The sequence below is a fragment of the Eumetopias jubatus genome, unplaced genomic scaffold (assembly GCF_037043125.1).
Source record: "Eumetopias jubatus isolate StellerSeaLion01/CBP00866 unplaced genomic scaffold, mEumJub1_p1.0 scaffold_10, whole genome shotgun sequence".
Lineage (NCBI taxonomy): Eukaryota > Metazoa > Chordata > Mammalia > Carnivora > Otariidae > Eumetopias > Eumetopias jubatus.
Window position 1 is genome coordinate 82,726,878 of NW_028274816.1, and position 26,107 is coordinate 82,752,984.

General features: G+C 51.1%; 1 protein-coding gene across 4 annotated transcripts in view; it reads right to left on the minus strand.

Annotated features, from left to right (window-relative positions):
• RPTOR (regulatory associated protein of MTOR complex 1) overlaps positions 1–26,107 on the minus strand; it is a 339,381-nt gene that overhangs the window by 232,504 nt on the left and 80,770 nt on the right. For 3 of the 4 annotated variants that reach the window (XM_028112364.2, XM_028112363.2, XM_088028098.1), the window contains one exon: positions 23,536–23,618. In XM_028112364.2, the coding sequence (XP_027968165.1) occupies positions 23,536–23,618 (83 nt within the window). Of the gene's footprint in view, positions 1–23,535; positions 23,619–24,024; positions 24,104–26,107 lie in introns of those variants that run through there. The other variant, XM_028112366.2, reaches the window with a different exon arrangement.

A 26,107-nucleotide genomic window follows, 5' to 3' on the forward strand; every position in this document is an offset into this window, starting at 1 on the left:
CCCGAATAACAGAAGCCCGTTTTTATGTGGGCCCAGGATGACCCAGAAAACATTTCCCAGTCTCCCCATGAAGGTGAAAAGTGTAACTTTTAAGAAACATCCTTAATGGTAAAGAGAGGGGCCTCCCTCCGTCCTCCCGGTCTGCAAGGTGGAATGCATTTGGAATAGCTGGGCAAGAAGGGGACCAAAAGCATAGAATCCTTGCTGGGAGCCAGGGGCCCTGATATTCTGGAGCACCTGACGGCCCTGAATGACTACTTTGGGACAGTCTTACTATGCGTGAGCAAACTTCAGTTTTATTTACAATGCTGCTTCCCCCGCCCCTCACCCTAGGAATTCTTAGCCAAACGGAATCCTGAAGCAGTGAGCATAAGGAGACGTTAACATGGCAATCGTGGAGGGAGCGCCCAGGGCCACCACTCCCCTCCCCTTCCCTATATGAATCAGAACAGATTTCAGAGTCGAGTAAGTGTCTGCTCAAAAACCTATTTTGCAACATCAGCCCTTTTTAGAAAACATGCACCCATCTACCAACCATCATATTTTAAACGGAAGCCATGAATTCGATGCACAATGTTAGGAGCTGCTGGAACATAGCCGAGAGGGCGTGCAGTGCTACAGCGGCGCCTCTGAAGTCAAGCCTGTGGGGGAGCAGTGCCACCTCCTTAAGTCCCTGGTCACTGCCGGGCACAGTGTGTCATGCACACTACAGTCCCTTCCCCACTGTTTGCACCGTTTTCAAAGGAGGGAAGGTGATTCCGTAGCCAAGTGGGATGACTCACGGACAGAACAAGACAATGGATAAGCCTGGAAAGCAATTAGACTGTAAACGGAGGGCCTGAAAGAGCGCCAGCCCGCCACACGCAGCGCTGCCCTCTTCCCATTCTGGTAAGGGGCTGGAGGACGTCCCTTTGTTCCTCTGGCGGGACCCTCCCCACCCCAGTTCGCGAACACCTTTTCTAAAGGAATCCCAACCTATTTGAAATCACTACAGACATCACTCCCAGCTGCAGTGTCCAGCTCAGCCCTGTGACACAGAGGGCACACACACATCACACGGAGGGCGGGCACACACACGTCACACGTCACACACCAAGAAGGGGGGGCAGCTGGGAAGTAGCGAGAACTCTGATGCAACCAAGATGCCTCACCAGGAATACACACACTCACGTGCACACAGTCACAATCACACACACCCACAACTCACCCACACTTATACACAGTCACACAGCCTGTCACATACACACTCACACTCACACCCTCACAAACGTGACCCTCAAGAACTCCGTGCCAGGGGCAAGGAGGGATGACGGCCCTGGGCATGGTGGGCAGGCGGGGTGGAGAGCGGACTGAGGCCGAGCACAGAAGAGACGGGGCCAAGGGAAAGCCCGGTGTGACTTAGCCTCTGGTAGATGACAGGGAAAGGACGGGGGAGAACGCCAGGAGACAATCCGACCGCAGGTGTGAAGGGCTGGGCCGTGCTCTGGCCGCCCTCCCAGCCCCACAGCCGCTGTGCACACAGGGCCGAGGGGGACCTGCTCCCCCAACAGAGGAGACCCTCGTGGCTCTGCGGGGGCGTTGTGCTCAGGAGCAACAGAAGGGCATGAGAAGGGGGGAAGGCCAGACCACCCAGGTTAAGAGCCAAGCTGGGGCTCAGCAAAGCCAACGACGACGGCTGAACACCTCCTGTGTGCCAGGTCCTGGGCCAGAGGCTAGGTGCACCTGCAACCAAACCAGGGAGGCCCTGCCCTCCCGGAGCACACACTCTGATGGGGGAACCAGACACTGAATGTGTTCGTACAAAAACTGCGCGGTGAGTCAAAACCACAAGGCTATGGAGCCCTCGAAGGACGAGAGGAGCAGAACACAGACTGAGGCTCCTGGAGTGACAAGGGTCAGGAACAAACTCCACCGCAGCCGCTGGGAATGCCCGAACCCCGCCGCCCCGGCCGCTGGGTCCTGGAAAACCCGAGAACCTTGCGCACTGAGCCAGCAGACTGGGCAGCTTGCACCCAGCGTGCCCTTGCAGGAGGAGCTCAGCGCAGATGCCCGGCTTCGCAGAGAGGGCCCCAGCAGCAAGGGTGTCTGGGTGGCGGCCGTCAGCACTCCAGCTCCTACCGCGAGCCCGGCTGCAGTATCCACCGGGAATGTTAACCCGCTTCCCTTTATGGAGACTCGTCCTTTCCAAAACGCTGGACAGGGAATGAAATCTGACATTTGAAATGGCTGTTGTGAACATGCTCCATGTGTTCAGCGCTCTGACCAGAATGAAGAGGAGCCACAGCCCCAGGCAGGTCTACAACAGGCCCAGCTCTGTGCATCATCCCTCAGGCGGCCTCGGCCTCGGCTGCACACAGCCTTGAAACAAAAGGTTGAGGAAAATAAATAGTGAGAAAGGCTGCCAGGACGCCAGGCAGAAAGGAAATATAAAACACAAGAGGAAGCACCAAATTCTTCACTGTCTCAGAATAAATGAGGAAGGGGACTATGAAATTTATCACAAACCTTTAAAACATAAGCAGGGGCACCCTCACCATGCAACGACATGCACCAGGCAGGTCAAGCTGAAAGGCATGGAGGCTCGTCTCCACGGCGCTGTGGCTCTAGCTGCCCCCTTATGAGTTCCTTCCCCGGCAGCGGCGGGGCATGCCTCCCCTGCGGGCTCTGTCCGGAACGAGCCTGTGCCATGGGTGACACAGGAAGAAAGAACCACCTGGACAAAGCCCCGGGGTCAGAACCCGCAGAGCTACTGCCACCTCCTCTCCAAGACCTTCCTGCAAAAACTCAGTCTGCTCTGCGGACTCAGCGTCGTCAGGAACGGGTCCCCACAGCTTCCAAAAATGACAGAAACTCACCTCTGCACTTCACAGAGGCTAGTTACGGGGGAAGCAGTGTTGGGAGGAGCCCTGGAACGTATGGGGGTGCCGCTGTCTCTGTCCTGACAGGCTGTGGAGTGGGGCCTCTACCTCTCCTGCTCTCACTTGTGTGCTGGAAAGCGGCGTCGAGGAACAGCCCCACTTGAAAACCAGATGCTCTTGTTGGGTGGCTTCCATGCCGCACACAGGGGGCACCTGGCTCCCAGTTCCCAGCCGAGGTCATGCTGTCCCAGGCATACATGCTGCTGGCACAGGACAGATACTTGAGGGGTCCCCCATTAAAATGACATCACAGAAAGCTCCTTGTTTCAGAACATCAGGCACAAGCTACTGACTGAGCAGTGTTGCATGGTGACGACTATCTCCCCCGCTCACCGAAGGCCTGCAGGTCACTCTGTGAACTTGTGCCAAACTGTAACAGGGAAGGAGTGGATGGAAGAGCCCCGAATCTGTCCTGTGAAACCTGGTCCCTCATTGGTCGACAACCTCTGTCCTGGCCCCCAGAGACAAGGGTGACAGCATATGAAGGACACGGGTGAAGTTTACTCTCAGCTGCAAATACAGAACACCCTCAAACTGGGAACGTGAATTCTTCCCTCCCAGCTGGGGCCTCTGCACACCCTGGTCAGAACAGCTAAGAGAGAGAAAGGGGGCAAACGGGCACAGCAGCGATCTCGGTGCTTCCAGTGGGGAGGCTGCCTCTGCAAGGATCGAGGTCTGCTCCTGGGTACGCAAGTGGGCCTCGGGCTGGGAGGAAGCGTCCCCACACACACAGCCGCCCAGCCACGTCCAGGTCCCCGGCTCTGAGCTCCGACACTGCTGACTCTGTGTCCCTCGGCTCTGGAAGACTAGTAACTCTTCCACCTTGTGGTGGCCCCAGAGGGGGGACAACGAGACAGACTGGAGAGGTGGGCAGGTGCCTGGGGAGGACCTGAGGGGACTCTCTGCTCAGGGCCAGCAGCCTGGGAAAGGTGAGTGGGGGTGAGCATTCTTGCCCTCCGGATTACTGTGAACCCCCATGCCCTAGTTAATCAGTGCCCTGACCACACACATGGCAGCTGGCAAGCAGCAGGTGCCCCCCTTTTCTGAGCACACGAGGGTGGGGAGTTGCTGGCACAGCTCTACGCCTCCTTTGGGACAGGGAGCACGTTGGCCTAGCAAGCGTCCCATCAGGAACACGACAGGAATTCCAGGGAGGACATCCATTATCCATGTTCAGGGAGTGGATTCCTTATTTCAGGCACTTCTCTCGGCCTGCTGTCATCCACCCTTTGCCATGATGGTGTGACTGCTATATGTCTCCCCTGCTAGACTCCATGATCCACAGTGGCAGGAACCATGTCTGGTTTTGATCAGAGTCTGAGAATAGTGTGATCCCAACACACATTGTTGATAAATGCTTGAACCAATCAATGAATTAATGTCTACTTCCCCTACAAGGCTTGGAGTTCTTTGCCAGGAGGAAGCATCTTATTTTCACAACCACAGCAACTAGCAAAGTGCTCCGTATATGGCAAACACTCAATATTTTGTTGCATGGAATCAAGTCGGTATGAGTCACGCTCCTGCCTTTCCCGTACCTTGGCCAGCGCAGTGATCCGGTGCCGGCAGCCTCACTGACGCTCCCTAGGAGCCTAGTAAGTCTTCTCGTTTGCCCTGAAGACGCCAGCCGTCTGTCCTAGGATCGCTTCCTCCCCCCCTCCATCGTTTATGTCTCCACCAGACTAGGTGATGGGAAGGGAACAAGAGTCTTCTCAAGTTCATATCAGGAAGAAAGAGAGAATAATGAAAATAATCTATTTTTGAGAGCCAAATTTGAAAAAAGGTAATTTTTAGGTAACACCAGTGGCAACATTTCTAGTATTTCATACTGAAAGAGATGGAAAATAGTTCTCTGGAGAGAATCACTGAAAATAAAAAGCACGTGCTCCCACCTCCTCTGGGTCCTGCACGTCCCATGAATGGGACAGTCACAGGACCACAAGAGACGCAGAATTCACGGGCAGAGACGGGAGAGACGAGGAGTGACTTGGGGGCTAACAGACAAGCAAGACTGCCCTACTTCCTACGAAGATGCTCCTCGAGTGTCTAATGCATCACTTTCAAAGGGAAATTTCTCAGAAGAAATGAGAACAGTGGTCGGGACGCACGCCGGTAATTAGGCGGCGTCTTGGACTGGCTTCCCCGTCTTACTGCTTCTCCCTGAGAACTGAGGACCGGGAGCCTCTGATGTGGAGCAGGTGCACTGGTGTAATCAGGATGATGAGGAGGAGTCCCAGGCAAATGCAGGCTCCAATCGGAGCCCCCGCGCCCCTGCTCAACAACAGCAAAGGTACTTCAGAGATTTCAAGTATTTTAATTGGCAGAGAAAAATGAGGGAAGAAAAGGGGAGAAAAGAGAAATAATACCAAAAAATGAAAGAAGGGAAAATCTAGAAGGTCTCCATAGCTCAGAATAGAAGACAAAACTTTTTTGGTTCCTTTTGAGGAATAACGCAGATTAAAACTTTATCAATATTCTGGACATTAAACATATAAAACCATATTTCTCCTTATAAAAAAAAATTCTCGGTCTCTCTGAAGCAAATGCACACCATAAATTGATCTCAGGCACTTTACAGTTAACAACCCACACTATTATAAATGTCCCCTCTTCTGAGCAGCTCCGAGGAGGCGTGATTCCTTTGCAGACCTGAGCTCCTTCCCTTCCCCACTTTCTCATCTCTGCATTAGCTAACACTTCCCCGGCAGCTGTGCTCAAGGATTCTGAGTGCTGCCAAGTGCTCCTTGGAAGACCAGTGGGGAGGGGAGCAGGGGCAGATGGGGCAGAGCGGGAGAGTAGGGAAGGGGGGACAGAGGGGAGGGCAGAAGAGAAGGGAGGGGAGAAAAAAAGAGAGGCGGGGAGGAGGGGGGAGGGGAGAAGGGAGGGCAGAAGAAGAGAGGGCAGGGGAAGGGAGGGGAGGGGAAGGAGGGGAAGGGAAGGGGGAGGGGAGGGAGGGGAAGGGAGGGGAAGGGAAGGGGAAGGGAGGGAGGGGAGGGGAAGGGAAGGGGGAAGGGGGAGGGGAGGGGAAGGGGGAGGGGGAGGAGAGGGGAAGGGAAGGGGGAAGGGAGGGAGGGGAGGGAAAGGGAAGGGGGAAGGGAGGGAGGGGAAGGGAAGGGGGAAGGGGGGAGGGAGGGAGGGGAAGGGAAGAGCGAAGGGGGAGGGGAGGGGAAGGGAAGGGGGGAGGGAAGAAGGGAGAGGAGGAAAGAGGAAGAAAAGGAGGAGGGAGGGAAGGGAAGGGGGAAGGGAGGGGAAGGGAGAGGAGGGGGAGGGAGGGAAATATTCTGGCCAGTTCTCCTGGATGGGCTGTTTGTGGAGGTAAAAAAAAACCGGGAAGAGCCAGATCTCCATCCCGTTGCTGTCAGGGAACACGCGGAGCAGTGGGATCCTGAGAACCGAAACCAGGCAGGATGGAGCTCAGAAACAGTGCTGCGTGAAGGAGCACACAGGTGTCAGGAAGGGCCACGGTCTGGCTGGGGTCTTGTTGGCCGTGCTCCTGTGCGCAGTCCACCCCGGAGAAAAGTAAGGGAAGGCACACAGCCCAGTCCAGACAGAGTCACCCCCGGGGGGGTGGGGATGACTCCGAAAGGGTTACCTTCTCTTTTTAAGCCCATTAATGGGTAAAAGCAATTAATTTACTATTCCCTAAACTGTGCCATATTTATAAGCCCAAATGGCCTAATGCACTCCCCACTCTGCTAGGGAACGGATACTATTTGAGAGAAAAGAATGTCCAATACCTAACCTAAGAAGTCCTTCCAAGACAGCCAAGCGCACCCGAGCTCCTCTACGTTCACATTTGCACGTCTCCAGAGCATGTGAAGAAAACTGTAAATAAGATTTCTCTGCAGATTGCCTGGCTCTGCAAAGAGAAACAGATGATTTTTGTCATCCTGCCAATTTAGAGCTGCTTACAAAATACAACAGAAAACATACAGCCACCCCACAACCTGCAATCCCATTCCCAGGTACCCGAGAGAAGTGAAAACACACACCCACACAAGGATTTTTATACCAACATCCACAGCTCCCTTCTTCATAATAGCCAACAGCTGGAAATAAGCCAAATGTGCACCAGCAGGTGAACAGATCAACGAATCGTGGTCCAGCCACACAGCGAGATGCTCCTGGGTCATGGAGAGCAACGAGCAACATGGCCACATCTCGGAAACCATGTCATGCAAGGAGGCAGATGACCCAGCCCGTGACCCTCCGCACAAACGTCAGGACGAGGCCTCCAGCCAGTGGCTTCCCAGGCAGGGAATCTGACGGGGAAGGGTGAGGGACCTTTCTGGGTGACCAATGCTCTACCTCTGGTTCTGGTTATAGGGGAGTATACGGTTCTCACAGTTCATCCAGCCAAAGACTTACGATCTGTCTGTACATTTTTCTTACCTAAATGACATCTAATAACTGCTTGAAAAAACGTTTGTGGAATGGCATACGGAAAGAGGGATGTTCTAAATTTTAAAGAGACATGAAATCTATAAAACTGAATCTAGCACTGACCTTCCTGTTCACCTGCGAGTCGGGGGTTTTGACTGAGTCACGGCAGCCCAGCCGTGCGGGCAGTGAGTCTCCAGTGTGGCAGTGCGCCAGTCCCAGCACCCCGAGGCCGCCACAGCACCATCACAGCTGTCTCAGGCCCACAGAGCACAGGGCCTGGTGACAGTGGAACAACCAACACACAGCAGTAAACAGCGTTCTAGAAACCCATGAGAGACGCACGAGGAAAAGATCTCTTTCACGACAGCAACAGAAACTCATCAGAACCTTAAGGGATGCGTCAGATCTCCCTGAGCTAAAACAAGGGCAGAATGAATGGGAAAGCACCATAGCTGAGGCTGTAAAAACCCAGCTCTTCCCAAGCTGACGGATAAACTCAGCATCAGCCCCTCAAAACCTCAATGCAGCACCGGTGAAGAAGCAGGCGTTGGGGACTGTGCCACGAGCAGGCCGGGTTTTGGGGCTCCCACTCAGGTCCAACTCCACCTTGCATATGCCCCTCGCCTTCTTCCCTCATGTGGTGATGCAGAAAGACGATGCCCTCCCAGTCTCTCCCGCCGAAGACCCCAGGATTAATACTGACTCTGACAAGTCACTTCCAATCGCCCTGAAACTTAACCTACGCCAGGTCGGCAACACCCAATCGCTAACTGGGCTCAAGCCTACTTTGTGTCACCTCCGTTCCTGGCACTGGAAGGAAGGGGAACATCAGAGACAGTCTGGGGAGCGGGGATTGAGGGGTTGGCCGCATGCAGGATTTCTGGGCGAAAGGACACTAACTTGCACCTCCCGTCCCCTACTGGAAGTGTGGCAAATATGGATCAATCACTGCCTGCCTCTGTAGCCATGTACTCAGGGTTCCTGCAAGGCCACTGCAGAGGGAGATCAGAATACAAAGAAAACAGGAAGGGAGAAGAGCCCGGCGGGTAGAGAGCAGGATTCCCTGCACATTAAACTCCACAGAGCCCCACTCTGTCCCCAGCTCCGCTCCTCAAAAAGTACGCCTATGACCTATATGAAATAGATGCTGGGTTTTTTTTTCATAAAATTCAAGATGCCAAAAATTGTAAGATGCATCATTGCTTCATGTGTCACTAAGGGAAAAAAACACTGACAATTAAGCTCTGACACAGTGCTTTCTCATCAGCTGGAATTTTTATCCGATACTTGGTACAAGAGCTATGGTCAGTTTAACTGGACAAGATTATCACTTAGCACGCTCTGGCTGAGGTGCCCCAAACATCTCTTCCACGTGTCTGGAGGTCCATTCTCTGAGCCAAGTCTACGTTTTCACTCAGCCTCACCCTTGGGCCACGAGTGTGGGGGGTATATCATCTCCATGGTGGTCTCCGGGGATTCTTCCAGGTCACAGACCCCATTCACAGGCCTTCCACAATCAGGACTGAGCCTCCCTCCACTAGCTGGCTAAAACACTGACCACTGTCTAGTCACACCATGGAGTTCACACGTGTGCACCCCAACACCGACAACTCCATCAACGCACACAGCAGTCAGCACTGCACACGCCTTCCCATCTCGGGGATGTTCAGGTGAGAAGAAAGGGCATCTTAGCACTGATAGCCAATGTGTTCAAGATAAGACGTAACAAGGTGGAAATCTTCCCCAGAGACCAGCAATCAACAGAGAGCCTAATAGAAATTACGGACTAGAAAAATACAATGGGAAAAAAAAAAAAAGGTAGGTTGGCTAAACAGGAGACTGAACACCAGAACAGAATTTGTGAGCTATTAAGTGTCAGGAGAAAATATCCAAACAAAAGCATGAAAGGAAAAACCACAACACTGAACAGAGAGTAAGACATACTTGGGACAGAACGGAAAGTCTAACGTACTTGAAGCAGAACTCCTGGAGGGAAGGTGGGACACACGGAACAGAGTCTGCAGGACACTGATAAAAACCAGCAAGCCCACAAACAATGAATCATGGAACACTACATCAAAAACTAATGATGTAATGTATGGTGATTAACATAACAATTAAAAATTAAAAAAAAAAAAACCAGCAAGCCCTACAGCGAAGAAGCACCAAACACAATAAACACAAAGTAAACCACACCTATGAACATCTCAGTACTTGGTGAAAAAGGCTTTAAAAGCAGCCAGAGGCTTTAAAAAAAAAGGGGGGGGGGGCGCCTGGGTGGCTCAGTCGTTAAGCGTCTGCCTTCGGCTCAGGTCATGATCCCGGGGTCCTGGGATTGAGCCCTGTGTCGGGCTCCCTGCTCCGCAGGAAGCCTGCTTCTCCCTCTCCCACTCCCCCTGCTTGTGTTCCCTCTCTCGCTGTGTCTCTCTCTGTCAAATGAATAACAAAATCTTTAAAAAAATAAATAAATAAAAGCAGCCAGAGGGGTAAAATAGGACAAATATGAAGGCTCACAGCCAACTTTTTAACAGAGCAAACGGAAGCCTGGAGATGAGAGGAACACACTTTTTAACTCCTTTAAACTGGAAAAAAAAAATTGCTATAGAATTCTACACCCAGCAAAACTATCCTTTGAAGTGAAATAGAGGTCAGGCGTCTGACCTGATTTCTGCTCAGGTCATAACCTCAGGGTTGTAAGATCAGCCCCTGCTCAGCAGGGAGTCAGCTTGAGATTATATCTCTGCCTCTCCCTCTGCCCCTCTCCCCACAAAAACAAAAACAAAAACAAATTTTCAGCTAAACAAAAACTAAATAAATATGTTGCCAGCAGATTCACACTAAAAGAAATATTTTAAACATTCCAGGTTGAAGGAAAACGATTCCAGGGACGACAAACATGCAGGAAGGAGTAAACATCAACGTTCCAAAGGTGAAGAACTCCTATCAGCTGAGCAAACAGAAACACAGTCGCGTTAAAACAAGGAGCAGCAGAACTATGAAAAAAGGCACTTCTGATTTTCACAAGGACTAAAACATGGAGAGACCCTGTATGATGCCCATCTCCTGAATCCTGTGTCCTGGAGACATGAGGCCTAACATTGTCCAAAATGCTCACCTCCAAGAAGATAATCTGGCTTTACTTGATAGCACAGTCTTTCCTGCCGGATTAAGTAGATGAGAATAAACCCCTTTCAGAACCAGAGCCTATGAGAGCTGAAATAAATTCTGGAGATTTACCCAAGGTCACAAGTATTCAGTGGGGTTAGCACAGGTTCCCTGGCTCCCAGGCAAATGCTGCCATATACTGTTCAGAATCATCATCAAGTACATTAACTAAAGGACAAGGGCTCCTGGGTGGCTCAGTCGTTAAGAGTATCTGCCTTCGGCTCAGGTCATGATCCCGGGGTCCTGGGATCAAGCCCCTCGTCGGGCTCCCTGCTCAGCAGGAAGCCTGCTTCTCCCTCTTCCACTCCCACTGCTTGTGTTCCCTCTCTCGCTGTCTCTCTGTCAAATAAATAAAATAAAATCTTTAAAAATAAATAAATAAATAAATAAATAAATAAATAAATAAAGGACCGTGTTTGTAAACAAAGGGATTTCTTTAGGGTTATTAAGGCATAGAAAACCCTCTAGCCATACTTAACTGCCCCAGATTGCTCTCCTCCTAAGTTCCCTGTGCTCCTGCGTGAGACACAGCGCTAGGGAAGTGCGGGATCCCGTGCAGACCCCACCATTCAGACAATCACCTTCCTGAGCAGAGGACGGTAAAACTCATGATTTCATCTATTATCTGCAACTCTGTCAGTGAGTTGGGGTGCTGACTTACCCATGTTAATGCACTAATAATAATGATTGTCCACACTGATGAAGACATCAAAATTACAACAAAAAGCACTGTTCCCTCTAACTGGAGGCTACAGCAAGAACCTCCAGTTATAGAGCTGCGCCAGCCTCACACCTGTGTCCAGTCCCAACAAGGCCCCTGCACCTGTGGCCACAGCCAGCCAGAGTCCACACACAGTGCACGCACACACCGAAGCACACGTGCATTTTAGCACCATCAGGTACATCCATCCCTATGGTCGTAAAACCGTGGAGACAGGGCTGGCATCTTCTGGCGGCCGTCCCTCACATCAACTCTGTACGGTGCTATGCATGGCCAATATTTATTTTTTCAAGATGTTTCCCTTCTTTTTTAAGAGAGTGTTTAATATAGCACTTTTCCTTCTGCTAAGACAACCTAATTTGTCACTGTTAGTTGTCTTTCTTGGGTTAAAATGCCCACTGTAAGCTCAGCAGTTTTGATACTTGGTGCCAGTCAACAAAATCAAAGATTACAGACCTGCTGAGCAGAGACCCTCCGCCTGGCTGCCCACTGAAGGCAGTGTCCCCGCTGCTGCGCCACTGTCCTGAGCTCTCGACACAGAGGAACCAGCCCCACACACTCCGACAGACTCCAGTAGCTGTGGTGCTGGACAGTTAGGGAAGCTTGTCCCCCAGATGGGACGACCCAGGCCCCGCATGCCAAAGCCTCTCCAGTTTCTCAGAGCACACCAGCCAATGCACGTGGGCCAGTGCATGCAGGCACGCACGTGCACACACGTACAAACAGCATACATACATGCACTGCATACACACATACATACCACCTACACACCCTGCACACACACACACACGACACACACACATACACACCCTGCACACATACACACACGCACACCACATACACACCCCGCACACATACCACACACGACACACACACATGCATGCCATACACACCCTGCACACATACACACACGACACGAACACACGCACACCACATACACACCCTGCACACATACATACACACCGCATATGCATGACACACACATGCACACCACATACACACCCTGCACACATACACACACGACACACACGCATACCACATACACACCCCACACACATACACACATGACACACACATGCACACCACATACACACCCTGCACACATACACACATGACACATACACACCCTGCACACACATACACACCACACACCCCGCACACATACACACACGACACACACGCACACCGCATATGCACCCTGCACACATACACACACGCACACCACATACACACCCTGCACACATACACACACGACACGCACATGCACACCACATACACACCCCGCACACATACACACATGACACACACACAACGCACACCACATACACACCCCGCACACATACACACACCCCCACACACGCACACCACATACATACCCCACACACATACACACAACACACACACATGCACACCACATACACACCCCACACACATACGCACACCACACACACATGCACACCACATACACACCCACACATACACACACGCACACCACATACACACCCTGCACACATACACACACATGCACACCGCATACACACCCTGCACACACACATACACACACGACACACACACACACCACATACCCCGCACTTATACACACACGACACACACACACATGCACACCACATACACACCCCGCACACATACACACACGATACACACACATGCACACCACATACACACCCCGCACACATACACACACCACACACACACACACACACACACACACACACTGGGCACACACACATCACATATCACACACCACACAGACATACCTCATACACACACAAACACTGCACACATTACATACACACATCACACACATCACCCACATACATCACACACATTCACATCATGCACACACACACACACACACACACACAGGCACAGAAACAGATAAAAAAGCCAGAACAAACTACATGTAAATTTCACAACCCAAAGACAGAAGTCCCAAGTGGCTCCTCCTGTCCCACATTCCCCTTCCTACACTAAGGTGCCACATGGAGAGTGGCTACTTTAAATCAGCTGCCCATTATTCAAGCAATAAACTCAGGATTTTTAAATGCAAGGTGTACAGAAGGAATTTGGGTCAAAGTCTTCTGCATCTACCCTAAACTCGCCATGACAAATGTTTTGTGTATCATTTCAGGGATTACCTACATGTGTATCTACACCTTTGTGGGACCAGAATTAATCAACACAGCAAGACACCAGGAGGGAAAGAGAAACTAGGAACACCTGAGGCAGCCCCAGGCTAAGTCCCCCAGGGCGTGTTCCCAGCAGGGCATCCAAATGGACGGGAAGACAAGCAGCAGGACCTATCAATGTGCGCATCTATGTATCTTAACTACCCATCCACCCACCCACCTGCCCACCTATCATCCATCCATCCGTCTGTCTGTCCATCCATCTCCACACCGACACTATTAATCTGACAAGCAGGAAGAGCTGAATTTCTACAAGGTACATGGGCATATTCTGAGTCTGCTGAATACATTTTTTTCTTTTATACTTTGCTTTTTAAATATAACATATTTTGAATATCTTTCCACAACAGAAGTCAAATAGCTACAGAATTCTGTGTTTCTCCCAAATTTCATATGCTTTACAGGAAGGAGGACTAGGAGAAGACCCTTTGATAACATTCTCAATTTCTCCCATGTTTATGGATTTTCTATCTTTTCTGAGGTCAATCATGGTCATTTAACTTTCCTAGAAAATTATGCGCCTCATTCAGGTTTCCCCATTCATTTGCAAAGCACTCACAAAGCACTCCTTCATGACTTTCAATTTCCTCAAATCTTGGGGTACTTCTCGATTGTCTGGGTTCTCTCCTTGGATTTTACTGAAATTTGGCTAAGACTGTCTTTATAAAAGCAAAACTTAGAACTAAAAATCCATCAAGGAATCTGCCCTACCTGCAGCCCTTACCAGAGAGACACCCCCTGCCCCACGATGACACTGACAGGAGCCCTGTTTGATCGTCCTGGTTTGGCCATGTGCCAAATCAGCCCTCTGTCATCCGGCCCCCGGGTCACAGCCACGTACGGGATGGGAACCTCAGCTCTGTGGGATCCATCCATAGACTGGTCAGTGAACGCAGGACCACAGCAAAATACATAAATAAATACAAGGTATGCTGGGCCAATCACAGTCTCTCTTTGCTGGGAAATGTTGGGAAAGGCAGGCTGTAATGTGCCACAGGCCCGGCACACCTCCTTACGGGGACACAAAGAGCCCTCACAGCCTGTGCTGGGCTGGTGGCCTCAGAAGGGGCCGTCTTGCCTGTGTCAGACTCAGGGTGTTCCCCTGGTGCAGGAGTCAGTGGCCCTCAGGCACCCCCCAGCTTTCTGGGGGCTCCTTTCATTGCAGCGAAACGGAGGGGGTGGGCAGCCACACGGCCTATGTGGGGTCAGTGTCACAGTGGACCCATAGGCCGAGGGGGCCCGGGGCACTCAAGGTGTCTGGGGGGCCTCGCTCTCTCCCTCGCTGCGAACAAGCACATGGGGCGCATGTCCTCTGGTCCCTACCCTGGGGTAGTACGTGCCTTTTCACCACACAGCCTGGCCACCCAGGACATGGTGAACACTCTTTGGGGGGGGAATTGAATCTTGAAAATCTAACCAAAATTGCAGCTAGCAGAGAGCTGAGGCTGAAGAAGTAGAGGGGAAACATCACAAGGTGATGTTAGAATCATGGGGCTCATGGCTTCACAAACCATGACCATGACAGGACACAGGGTGACAAACCCCCAGAATATGAGCCCTGTGGGGCAGGGCTGCGTTTGGTTCATCCTGGGACCCTGCGCCCAGGCGGAGCCTCCCCTGAGCAGGTAATCAGCAAACGTGTCAAAAAGACAAATACGTCAGAGAAGAAAATCAAGTCACCGGGCACTAGGGGTCCAGGAAAGATTTGCAGCGTTAGTAAAGCTAAAGTAGACAAGAGACCCAGGGGACACAGCATGCTGGTGACCAGTCACTTGCTGTGGAAGTGCCCCTGACAGCTGCTGGGGCCCCCCAGTCCACAGAGGTCACCTCCCCTGTCGCTCCACACCGAATGACCTTCACAAGAAGCTTCTCCATATCATGCAATCCAGGCTGAGTGGGCCACCACTTTTTAAAACCAAAGACCTGGCAAATCATGTGGAATATATATTAAAATATCTAATTACACAGTACATGAATTGATGTAATCCTAGAACCTCTTAATAAACGTTTTATAAGTGGGACAAACTGAACAGGCCAAAGACTATTTTAGGACTTAAATGTTGCTATGAGGTCATCAGCAGATATCACATACATTACTTGGAAAGGACACAAGTCCTCTCAACAAAAACTTTGGCCCAGTCAGTTTAAAAGTCTCCACTGTGAACTCTCACAACTCAACAGTAAAGACAACCCAACTAAAGAACGGTATAGGATTTGAATAGACATGTTCCCAAAGAAGATATGCAAATAAACGGCCAATAAGCACAAGAAAAGGTGCTCAACATCACTAGTTATGAGGGAAATGCAAATCCAAACCAGAAAGAGATGCCTCTTCACACCCACCAAGATGGCCATCTTAAAAATCGTTTTTTTTTTTTAAGATTTTATTTATTTATTTGAGAGAGAGCACAAGCAGGGGGAGCAGCAGAGGGAGAGGGAGAAGCAGACTCCTGGTGGAGTAGGGAGCCCGACTCGGGGCTCAATCTCAGGACCCTGAGATCACGACCTGAGCTGAGGGCAGACGCTTAACGACTGAGCCACCCAGGCACCCCAATAATAGTTTTAAAACAAAACACAAAGAAAATGACAAGTGCCGGTGAGGACAGGGAGAAACTGAGCTCTCACACGACACCAGAATGGAAAATGGCACGGCCGCTACGGGAGTTCCTCAAGGTCGACACGGAGTTACATGCGACCCAGGGAGACGCCCGAAAAGAACTGAAAGCACACGTCCCCGCAAACACTCAGACACAAACGTTCACAGCAGCGTTGCTCTGAGAGCCGAGGGGTAGAAACAGCCCAAGTGTCCATCAGGAGATGGACACACAAATGTGGTGGGTCCGTCCTGAGAACTCATCCAGCTGTAAAAGGGACTAAAACACTGATCTAGCAACAGCACGTGCACGTGACCCTGATGCTGAGCGAGAGAGGTCAGGCACACGGGCCACACCACGTGCGACTCCTTCACACTGTGTTCTGTGAATTCCGTCTCCACATCTCAAACCTCCACTACTTATCACACCAACAAGTAACTCCTTGACATTTAAGACAGAGGTACCCAAAAGCCGTCGTGAACGCCCAATTCACGACCACTACTGCGACATATGGTTTCCCGATGGAATGAAGTCAAGCGAGCAGAAGTGGCCACTCCCCTCCAGGCTGCAACTACCCCCCTGGATCAGCACTTTCTCATCTGGCTGGAGCCGGATTTGACAACCCTTCCCAGTCACATATGGCGAGCATACGGTGGGCTCCTCACCGCCTCCCCCAGATTCTGCACCCCACTGCCTCATGCTCCGTAGCTTCTCCTTTCCCAGAGCCGGCACTTCCTCAGACGTCTTCACCTCCCTCCCTAGCACGCCTTCCAGAGCTGTCTGCACATGGCTCCGCACCGGGGGCTCTGGGTTAACTCAGGAAGCCAACACTGCACATGAAACCTGGGACTGTCAGACATCTGAGCTGCAGTGTTCGAGCTGCGCAGACAGCGCCTGGTCCTCATTTGCAATTTGTCGCACACAGAGATAGCTCTCTCGTTAAAAAGATCGTGAAGATGAGAGACCAGATCCTTGACGGGCTTGTGAAGGACAGAGTTAAGCCCTCTTTCTCTGTAAAAACATGGTAACTACCAGCAAGCCCAAGTGCAGAGGTGGGTGGAAGGAGCAGGGGGGCTGGCGAAGCAGGGGCACCGGGCAGAGCTGGGGTGGACCCCTCGGAGCTGACACCCCACCTCATCCTGTTCTCCCCGTTAACCCACCTTTCACATTTACAAACCCTCAACATTCCATGGTAAGCTGTCAATTACCATTTCTAGAAAGCAGCACCGCAAAAATTCAACAAGTGCATGTTCTTGCCACGATCCCAGGCCACATGCCCACCCCCCGCACAATGGCAGCAAGAAGGCGTCCGTCCTGGTAAGCCCTCCCTGCCCGTGAGGCACACCTGCCCACGGAAGGCAAGGAGCGAGGGGCTGCCGGTGACCTCTGCTGCAGGGACATGAGGGGTGCACGGGGACGCCTGATGCATCCACCTCCCCGACAGTGGCCCGTGGCCTCACATCCATGCTCAGTGGTGCACCGCTCAAAACCGCGGGGGCCCAAATCCCAAAAGGACTATCACACACCCGTGCCAGCTGCCCTGTGCCTGCAGAGGCTGGAGTCACCTGGGGGATCGCACCGCGGCAGCATGGCACAGGGCGACCCTCACAGGCCGCCAGAGACAGCCGAGGAGTCTAGCCGTGCAAGGCTGCTCACCCTCCAGACGGGCTGCAACATCACTTCCTCCTTCTCCTTCTTTAACGAGTTTGCGTGTTTTTTAAAGACTTTGTCGGTCGTGCCTTGAAGCTGCTGAGTGATGGTAGAGGGCCACCACCTCTCTGCGCTCATGGAATGCGCTGGCAGGCAGGGTGAGCAGGAAGAGCTGGGTAGAAACTGGTTTTCGGGGGCCAGGGCTGCACAGAAGCACAGATTGGAATTCTCCCTGAACACGGCGCGTGGAGCAGCTGTCGGGCGAGCAGTGAGAGCGGGGTGAAGGGGGAGCACGGGGACATGCTAAAGGCCGAAGCAAAAATATAACTGCATGTCCATCACAGGTACCATCTCCGCATTCTGAGGGGAAGCAGTTAAGTCACTGTCAAAACACAACAGTTAACCCCAAGAGGGCCAGAAGGCTCTGCCTACACTGTCGTGCAAATTCAAGAGCACTGGTGCAAAGTGCTTCAGAGCAGACAGGAGCCACAGAGGTGTGAGCGCCTCCCCACTTCCCCTTCGGCGTGCACCCTCACTGCGATGTGTCACAGAGGCACAAGCACAGTGCATAAGGGCCCACGGCAGGACCACAGAACAGGAAGCCGGGCCGGCGAAGGAACGGGGGACAGCAGGGCGGCAGCGGCGACGGCGGCGGTGACGGCTCTCTCCCTTTCAGGGCCGTTCTCACCGGCTGTGCCGCAACGTCGGTTTGGGACTAAGGTCACAGTGGGGCTGTCCCAATGGGAGCCACGACAACAAACAGCCCACCCGGGCCTACTCCACACACCCACGCGGAGCACCTCCTGGGGAGGGCGGAGCACACAGTCCTATGGCAAAGCTGGTTCCTCCCTCAATAACTCTGAAAACCCCAAGACAAGGCAGAACCCACCCACTTGTGAGTCTTACCGCATGCCTGTAGAAAGTCCACTCCAGGGCACTGAAGGGGGCCAGGTGGGCGAGTTGTCGGTGCTCACGTCCACCCCTCCGCCCCTACTCTCACCCAAAAGAGGGAGGCGCCACAGGCTGTGGGTCCCAAGCACTGTGACCAGCCCCAGGAAGGGCGCTGCAGGCCGGGGCGGCGGGTCGCCCAGCAGTGTGGTGGGCTACGATGCCCAGCCCAGCAACCTGGCTGGATAGAGCCCTTCCCCTAGCACCTCCCAGCTTGAACGGCTGGCCGCCAGATGCTCTCTCCCCGAGATGAGGGTCACGCCGTCCACCCCATCCCAGGGAAGAGGCAAGGAGATATCCTACCCACAACCCTGCCAATACCTAAGTGCCGGGGTTGGCAAACAACACCTGTGCCTAAAACCTACAGAACGAGCCTGTGAATGCCCCAGAGTGAACAAAGCTGTCCACTGGCCTTAGCCCATCCCCCCCGACGCCCCATCACACCAAACGGTCCAGTCAGCAGTGCTGTTTGTCTAAGCATGCTCTCCGAGCATGCAAGCAGCTCTGTGATCAAAACCAAAGGAAAGGCCTTTGTCACTCAAATTCAAATGCAACAATTATTTGCAATTGGCTGATGACCAGGTGGTGGAGTCCTGCTTTGTCCCTGACAGACTTCTGGCCCTGCGTGCACTCTGCCGGGTGGGAAGCACAGACACGTGTCTAACCCACACACTGACCTCCATTCCTTTTTTTTTTTTTAAAGATTTTATTTATTTCAGAGAGAGAGAATGAGAGATAGAGAGCACGAGAGGGAAGAGGGTCCGAGGGAGAAGCAGACTCCCCGCTGAGCAGGGAGCCCGATGTGGGACTCGATCCCGGGACTCCAGGATCGTGACCCGAGCCGAAGGCAGTCGCTCAACCAACTGAGCCACCCAGGTGCCCCGACCTCCATTCTTCAACCGCACGGCAGCCGTGACCGACCAGGGGAGCATGGCGAACTGCAGGACAGAACACAGGATCCCACACTGTCCTCAGAACCGCCCAGCACGCCCGCTCCCTGCAGGGGCCCACAGCCACGGCTTGCCTGCACCGCCTCTGCATCCACAGACCTGCCTCCCAGAGGAGCTCCTACCACACACAAGGTGCGCTCCAGGGAGGCTCCAAAGGGCATTTTCTGTCCCCTTTCGTAGACACATGCAGACTGCTATGTTACTGGGACAAAACGCACTCAATCAGATGCCGCCAACAATGGATGCCTCACCAAGCTCCTTCACCTGCCTTAGTGAGCTACAAACATTCCCACCTTTATTTGCTTTCGGGTCTGCAGTGCTGTGGGGAAAGAGCGACAGGACGAGACCCTCGTTGGCGGCTCCCCCATCGGCTCCGGCCCGTTACACCCTGCACTAAACTGCCAGACGCCCCGAGTGGTTAGAGAAAGCCTCGGAAACATGCGTTCTTCACCAGATACGCTCCACTCTGTAATCCCCACTGCTGTCGCCCAGTCACACGCCCAGCTGGGGCTTCCCGTGACAGGAGCGAGGTCTCCCCACACGACTGTCAGCTGGAACAACAGCTGGCATTCTTCCTTCAATCTCCTACAGAACACAAATTTATGTGCCTACGAGGTAGTAAGGCACAGCCTTAAATTTAATCAAAAGAAGTATTTCACTGGTGGCAAACTGATGAATTATTTAGACAAGAGTTCAATCGGCCTGGAAAGGAAATCTGGGCCTGACAGTCTGGCAGCCTCAGAAAAAAAATATCACCATCATGGCTTCTCTAAATTCCTTCCTGACCCCAAATCACTCTTATCAAAATGTCTATTCCTGCACAGTTAAAGCTAGAAAAGCAAGGAGGAGAGAGCAGGAGGAAGGACATCGACTCTCCGAGGCACGAGGCGGGCAGGGTTCCCGTGGTTGGAAGCAGGGTCCCGCGTGTCCACCCACAGCCACGCGGAGGCACGCCAACACTGACGAACAGGACCTTGTTTCCAGCTGCGCCAGCTTCCTGAGCCTCGTAGTACAGGACACGGAGGAAGAGAGGAAGAGGAGACCAGATCTAGGGGTGTCTACCTCAAAGGTCTGGAAATTTAGTAATACTCCCGTTGTTTTACTGCAGATGGCACATGAGCCTCTATTACACAGAGCACTCGAGGGCCCCGTAGAACGCAGTGAAGTGGTGTGTGGTGTGTGAAACTCTGCAATGTTTCTAAGGACCCTGACTTACAGTTAGGAAGAGGCCACCCTGCACAAAACATCTGAGCTTGGTAACTGTCTCATGTTTTGTGCAAACTCTGGGAGGCAGCATGAGGCCGGCCTCCCTCCCTCTCCTGTCACCCACAGGAGCTTCCAGAGAGCGGAGAGGCATGCCACTCGCACCAGAGCGCGTACTATTACTGCCTGGCACGTAGGGCACAGCCCCACAATGGGCACCAGCAAGCCGGCGAGCCCTCCTGACGAACCCCTTGCCACAGGCTCATTTCTGAACAGATGCATCCCACTAACAGCTGGAAGCAGCAAAATTTTAAACCTTTTTATCATACTTAAAAATGAATGCAATCGTCTTGACATTCAAAACAAAATACTAAGTATTCGTTGCTGTGGTTCTGCTTCCCGAACGCAGGTGAAAGAGCCCACTCGGTCGGCGGCATGAACAGCTGCTTTCTACGGTGCGGCTGGCACGTTCCGATCCCTCCCTACAAACCAGCCCCAACGGGGTCCCACCGGCGCCCATGCACCCACACCTTTTCTTAAGCACCCTACAATCTAGAAACACCCTCCCTCACGAGCCTCTTTAACTGCATCTCTCCTCAAAACATCACCTTGCAGATCCATTCTTGAAATCCCACGAAACTTTGAACACATGTCTCAGAATAACAACGTCTGCCTGGAGGACTGCACCCTCTTTGCTACTGCTCATCTCACACGGTCACCCTCCCGCCACGGCGAGAAGGTGACTTCTCAACCCCATCCTGATTCTGCCATCATTTTTGGATCTGTGATCATGTCCCTATATGTAACTGCTGCCTGCCTTACATGGTAATGCCTCTTCCAGATGCCATAGGAGAGACCTGCTCGTAGAAAGAAATTTAGATTAAAAACAATAATAGATCCTACTTTCAAAGATTCCATTTACTGCCAGCTAGCATGAACTAGCTGATGTCTACCAAGTTAACTAATAATAAAGCTAGCAGTAAATCAACTCTTAGCACTCCCCAAAATTGTAAATCATAACAAATGGAATAAACATACAATATCTAGAAATATTAAACCCATATTCCGAAAGACCATATCCTCTCATGTAATATTTCTTTAAAAGGAAGAACGTAATTAAAACAGCAGAGCTTGTTCTGTGAAGAACGCAGTTGGTAAATCTGAATTTATCTGGTTGCATTCTCTTTTAAATAAATGAACCCAGCAAAAAGCCAAAGCATGATGTCAAACCCAGGAGATGGTCCGATGTAGGTAAGTCAGAAAGGCGTTCTTTTAAATTTGAATATTGCTGGTTCTCCACCTTCTAAATGCCAGTGACGTCAAGTCTCCTGACAGACCGTTACCTGTGTGTGTTGGCACACACAGACTGAGAGTCTGTGTGCACCACACGCGCTCCCGTCAACACCTGGGGAGTGTTGCAGAGATCCTGGAGTGCCTTCAAAGTCCTCAAAGGAGCGAGTTTCTACTGACAACAGTAGGCATCTCAACTGTCTTTAAAGGGATACACCATGGAACTATCTCTCGGTTCCTCATCCAAGCCCAAAGCCATTGTACCCTCATGAGAAAGGCTCTAGAGTTTTTATGTAACCAGCAAGAGGTAACAAATCTCACAGAGGAAGAAGCAAAGCCCTTAGGCATAGATCAAAGTCACCACTAAGACATTGCCTTCTGAAGACTGGGGTCTGTGGTTATCGACTCCACAAGTTAGACCCTGATGCCCCCGAAGACACAGGGGGACGTGGTCTCCACCACTCAGTCATCCCACAACTATGGGCAGCAGCAGAAATGACCCGTGGGCACGATGACAGCCACCAACAGATTAATTTCTGGCTGTTCTCTTAGAATGTAAATGACGTGCAAAGAATCCCTAATTCCAGGTCATGCGGATAAACAGTCCACAGATGAAAGCCAAGCAGGCAGGGTTCTCTGGGGACCCTAAGCCACTTGCTTCCATGAGGCAGACACTCAAAAAGGAAGGGCAAAGACCGCAAAGGCTCTCAGGAGCCGTGTGAGCAAGACCACCGCCACCCACCATGGTTGCACCCTGCAGGGAACTCCACAGCCAGGCCACCACAAAAAGTGGAACAGAAAGGCGCCTCCATGAACACCCCAAATTCCTAATCTGCTGCTACAATTATTACATCTTCAAACCAGCTAAAGAGCAAGGCTAAAGGAAATGGGTCTTGGGGTGGTTCACGAGAAAACTTAAGATCTTAAAAGGCAATTTGACACAGTTACTGTATTCCACGCCACTGTTCTTTAAAAAAACAAAACCAGGAAACTGTAAGATATAAGCAACAAAAGGCACAGTAATTGGTGGCTGGCTCCTTAAAAAGAACCTTACCTTTTGAATCAAAGACAAAGCATATTAATAGGTGTCATCTTTTCAATGTTGAGTGCTTTTTTCTCAGCTGTTTGAAAATTGAAGACAGGAGAAATAGCTCTAACTAGTTGAGGTTGCAGGAAAGTTACTGAAAATATGTTTCCTGTGCAAAAGAAAAACCATGATTTAAGAGTAACATGAGAAATGCTTTTCAGTGTCTAAAGACTGTGGGGGGAAACCCACGCCAAATGAGTAAGAGACTGTCCAGCCCAGGGCCCCTGCAAGTGCCCGGGCACCTTCACACATGACAGGGCACGTCCACGGCGCTGGGGAGGGAGGGCGCAGTGAGGAGTGTCCAGCCACTGAGGGACGAGAGCTGAGGGTCCGTAAAAACCTCTCACTTGGATTCAAAGGCTGAACTGAAGCTTCCCTGTAAGAAAGAAAGAGAAAAGCAAATAAAGAGCACTTACCCTTGGCTGCCAGTTCTCGTATTGCTTCTGCAAATTCGCACCGATGGTTTCCAGAGCTTTCTGAGGCCCCATCGACAGAGGATCTGAAGAAGCAATAAAAAGCAGAAAGTTCATTACCCGTTCATTTCCTCCGCTGCTGAGCCTGTCTCTCACGGTTTCCTCTTCCATCACTCACTTCAGAGTCACCTTGGACCGAGGAAGACACAACTGGGGGTTTTCTGTGTTTAACCAGATGTAGGGAACTGCTATGCCCCCAACCAAGACAAAATGCCACACCTGTTCACCTTTCTAGAGAAAAGTGGTTTGGTCAGACTCGCTGGCCCCATGAAGCTTCCTCTCCTCCCTGAGCTCGTCACTCAGCCCCGTGGTCGCCCTGCACTCCTGTGGAGCCGTTCCTGTGCTCCTTGCAGGCTGTGTGGGGTGGGCCACGGGCCTGGCGGGGGCCTCTGTGCAAAGGAGGGGCTGCAGTGAGGGCCACATAGTGCTTACCTCACACAAAGGACCAGGAGTAAGATGGAAAGACCAAGGTGATGCGTTCTAAGTAACTTCTGTCTGCACTGGTTCTTTCCCAAGAACCAGTTTCGTAAAGCACACCCGTGTGTTTGTGGCTAACCCACCCATTTCGGGAGTGGCTTCTAGGGCAAATAACTCTAACCAGCAATTTCTCAAACTTACTTGGTCTCGAGATGTCTCTGCCCTCTTTAAAATTATGAAGAACCCCAAACAACTTTTAAGTGGCTGTATCTATTGGTATTTGCTGTATTCAAACTCAAGATGAGAAATTTTAAAAATATTTCTTTATTCATTCATTTAAAAGTATTAACCCACTACATTTGAACATAAATACCTATTATGAAAAATGACTTTTACAAAAAATTAATGAGAATAGTACTGTTCCACCTTTTTTGCAAATTTCTTTAATACCTGGTTTAACACATCTGCGTCTGCATTCATCTGTTACAAATGTGGTTCTGGTCGACATACAGGAGGAAAGTCGCACCTCACACACAGACATCACGGGAAAGGGGAGGCCACTTTAAATAGCCTTTTGAGATAGTCATACTATCTTTGATGCTACACCAAAACTCGACACGTGGTAGCTTCTTTTAAGACTATCTGCAATGTGGAGTCTGAAACCATAGCAATAAACCCATACTCCATGGCATTAAAGTCCACTGGCCTATCATGCACTTTGAGTAGATTCTCTACCCATGGATGACTCTGTCATCATCACTGGTCATCTGTAAAATACTGGTTCACTGAGCTATGTGGATCTTCTGTATCTTGTTCTTCAATATCTCAAATTTCATCACCGGCAACAAACACTTCCGGTTGTTTTCCTTAAAGTGCCAGCTCACTTTGTTCATTTTCCAGAAAATGCCTGCCAAATGCCCAAAAGGATGTGCCATGAAAAGAACAGCTAGTGGCTCAGGACTCATCTACCGCGTAAGCCCTTCCTTCCTGCAACCAGGACCCGCCACTCAGCGGCCCCCTTCATCATGCGATCTTACAGGTGGGCGTCCAAAGGTTGACGCCCATCTGTAAGATTGTGTATCAGTGCTGAGCCAGAGCACCAAAATAACACCTTCCCCCAACTGTCTTCACTGCCCTTGTTTTCCACGTGCTAACGCTAATTCTGCCCCACCTTCCCCAAAGTAACCCTCTCAAATACTGCCTCCCACACAGGTGAGGGTAGCAGCTCATCTCCGCTCATCTCCCCCCACTCCCCGGGCACCCCCAGGCCAATCCCACTGTGGCGAGAATGTGCAACCCCTCTCTGTAGAGGTGGAATGGCTCCCAAGAAGAGAGCCTCAAGGGGCCAGGGGACAATAATGTTCACGTCATCGGAGTCTCACAATGAGGAAAGTAAGTGCAGAGCTCAAAAGCAGTTGAAGATATGATGCTTGACAACTTCCCAAAATTGGCAAATGACGTAAACTTATAGATTCAAGAAGGTCAGTGAACCACAAATAGGATTAACCCAAGAAAATCTATATCCAGACACATAATAATCAAATTGCTAAAAACAAAAGACCAAAAAAAAAAAAAAAAGTCCTTAGAGAAAAATCAGTTCACAAAGGATCAGGAATGAGACAGTCTCTGGATTTCCCAACAATATTGAAAGCTGAACAGAATAGAGCCGTGCCTTCAAATCTTCTACAAAAATAACAACAACCTGATATTCAAGTCTGAGGGTAAAACAGAGGTCTTTTCAGACATGCAAACACTCATAAAATCTGTCCCGTGTTCCTCTTCTTGAGAAAAAAGGACGAAAAGAAGCCAATGAAGGACCCAGAAAAGGAAAGAGACAGAGAAACCACAAGACGTCCATGAACTAGATCCAGAGACGAAGCCACCCCAACAGGAGCTAGAGGGGTATTTTTTTAAAAACAAATAGATTATTTGAGCACTGGAATAATTATTGATAGCACTTGACAGATCTACTGGAATATAGGTAAAAAACTGAACTCATAAGTTGACAAAAAATTTAGCAAATAAAAGTAACTGGCAAATGTGTAACTAGGGGAAAAATCACATACACGGACGAGAAAGGAACCAATCGGACCACCCC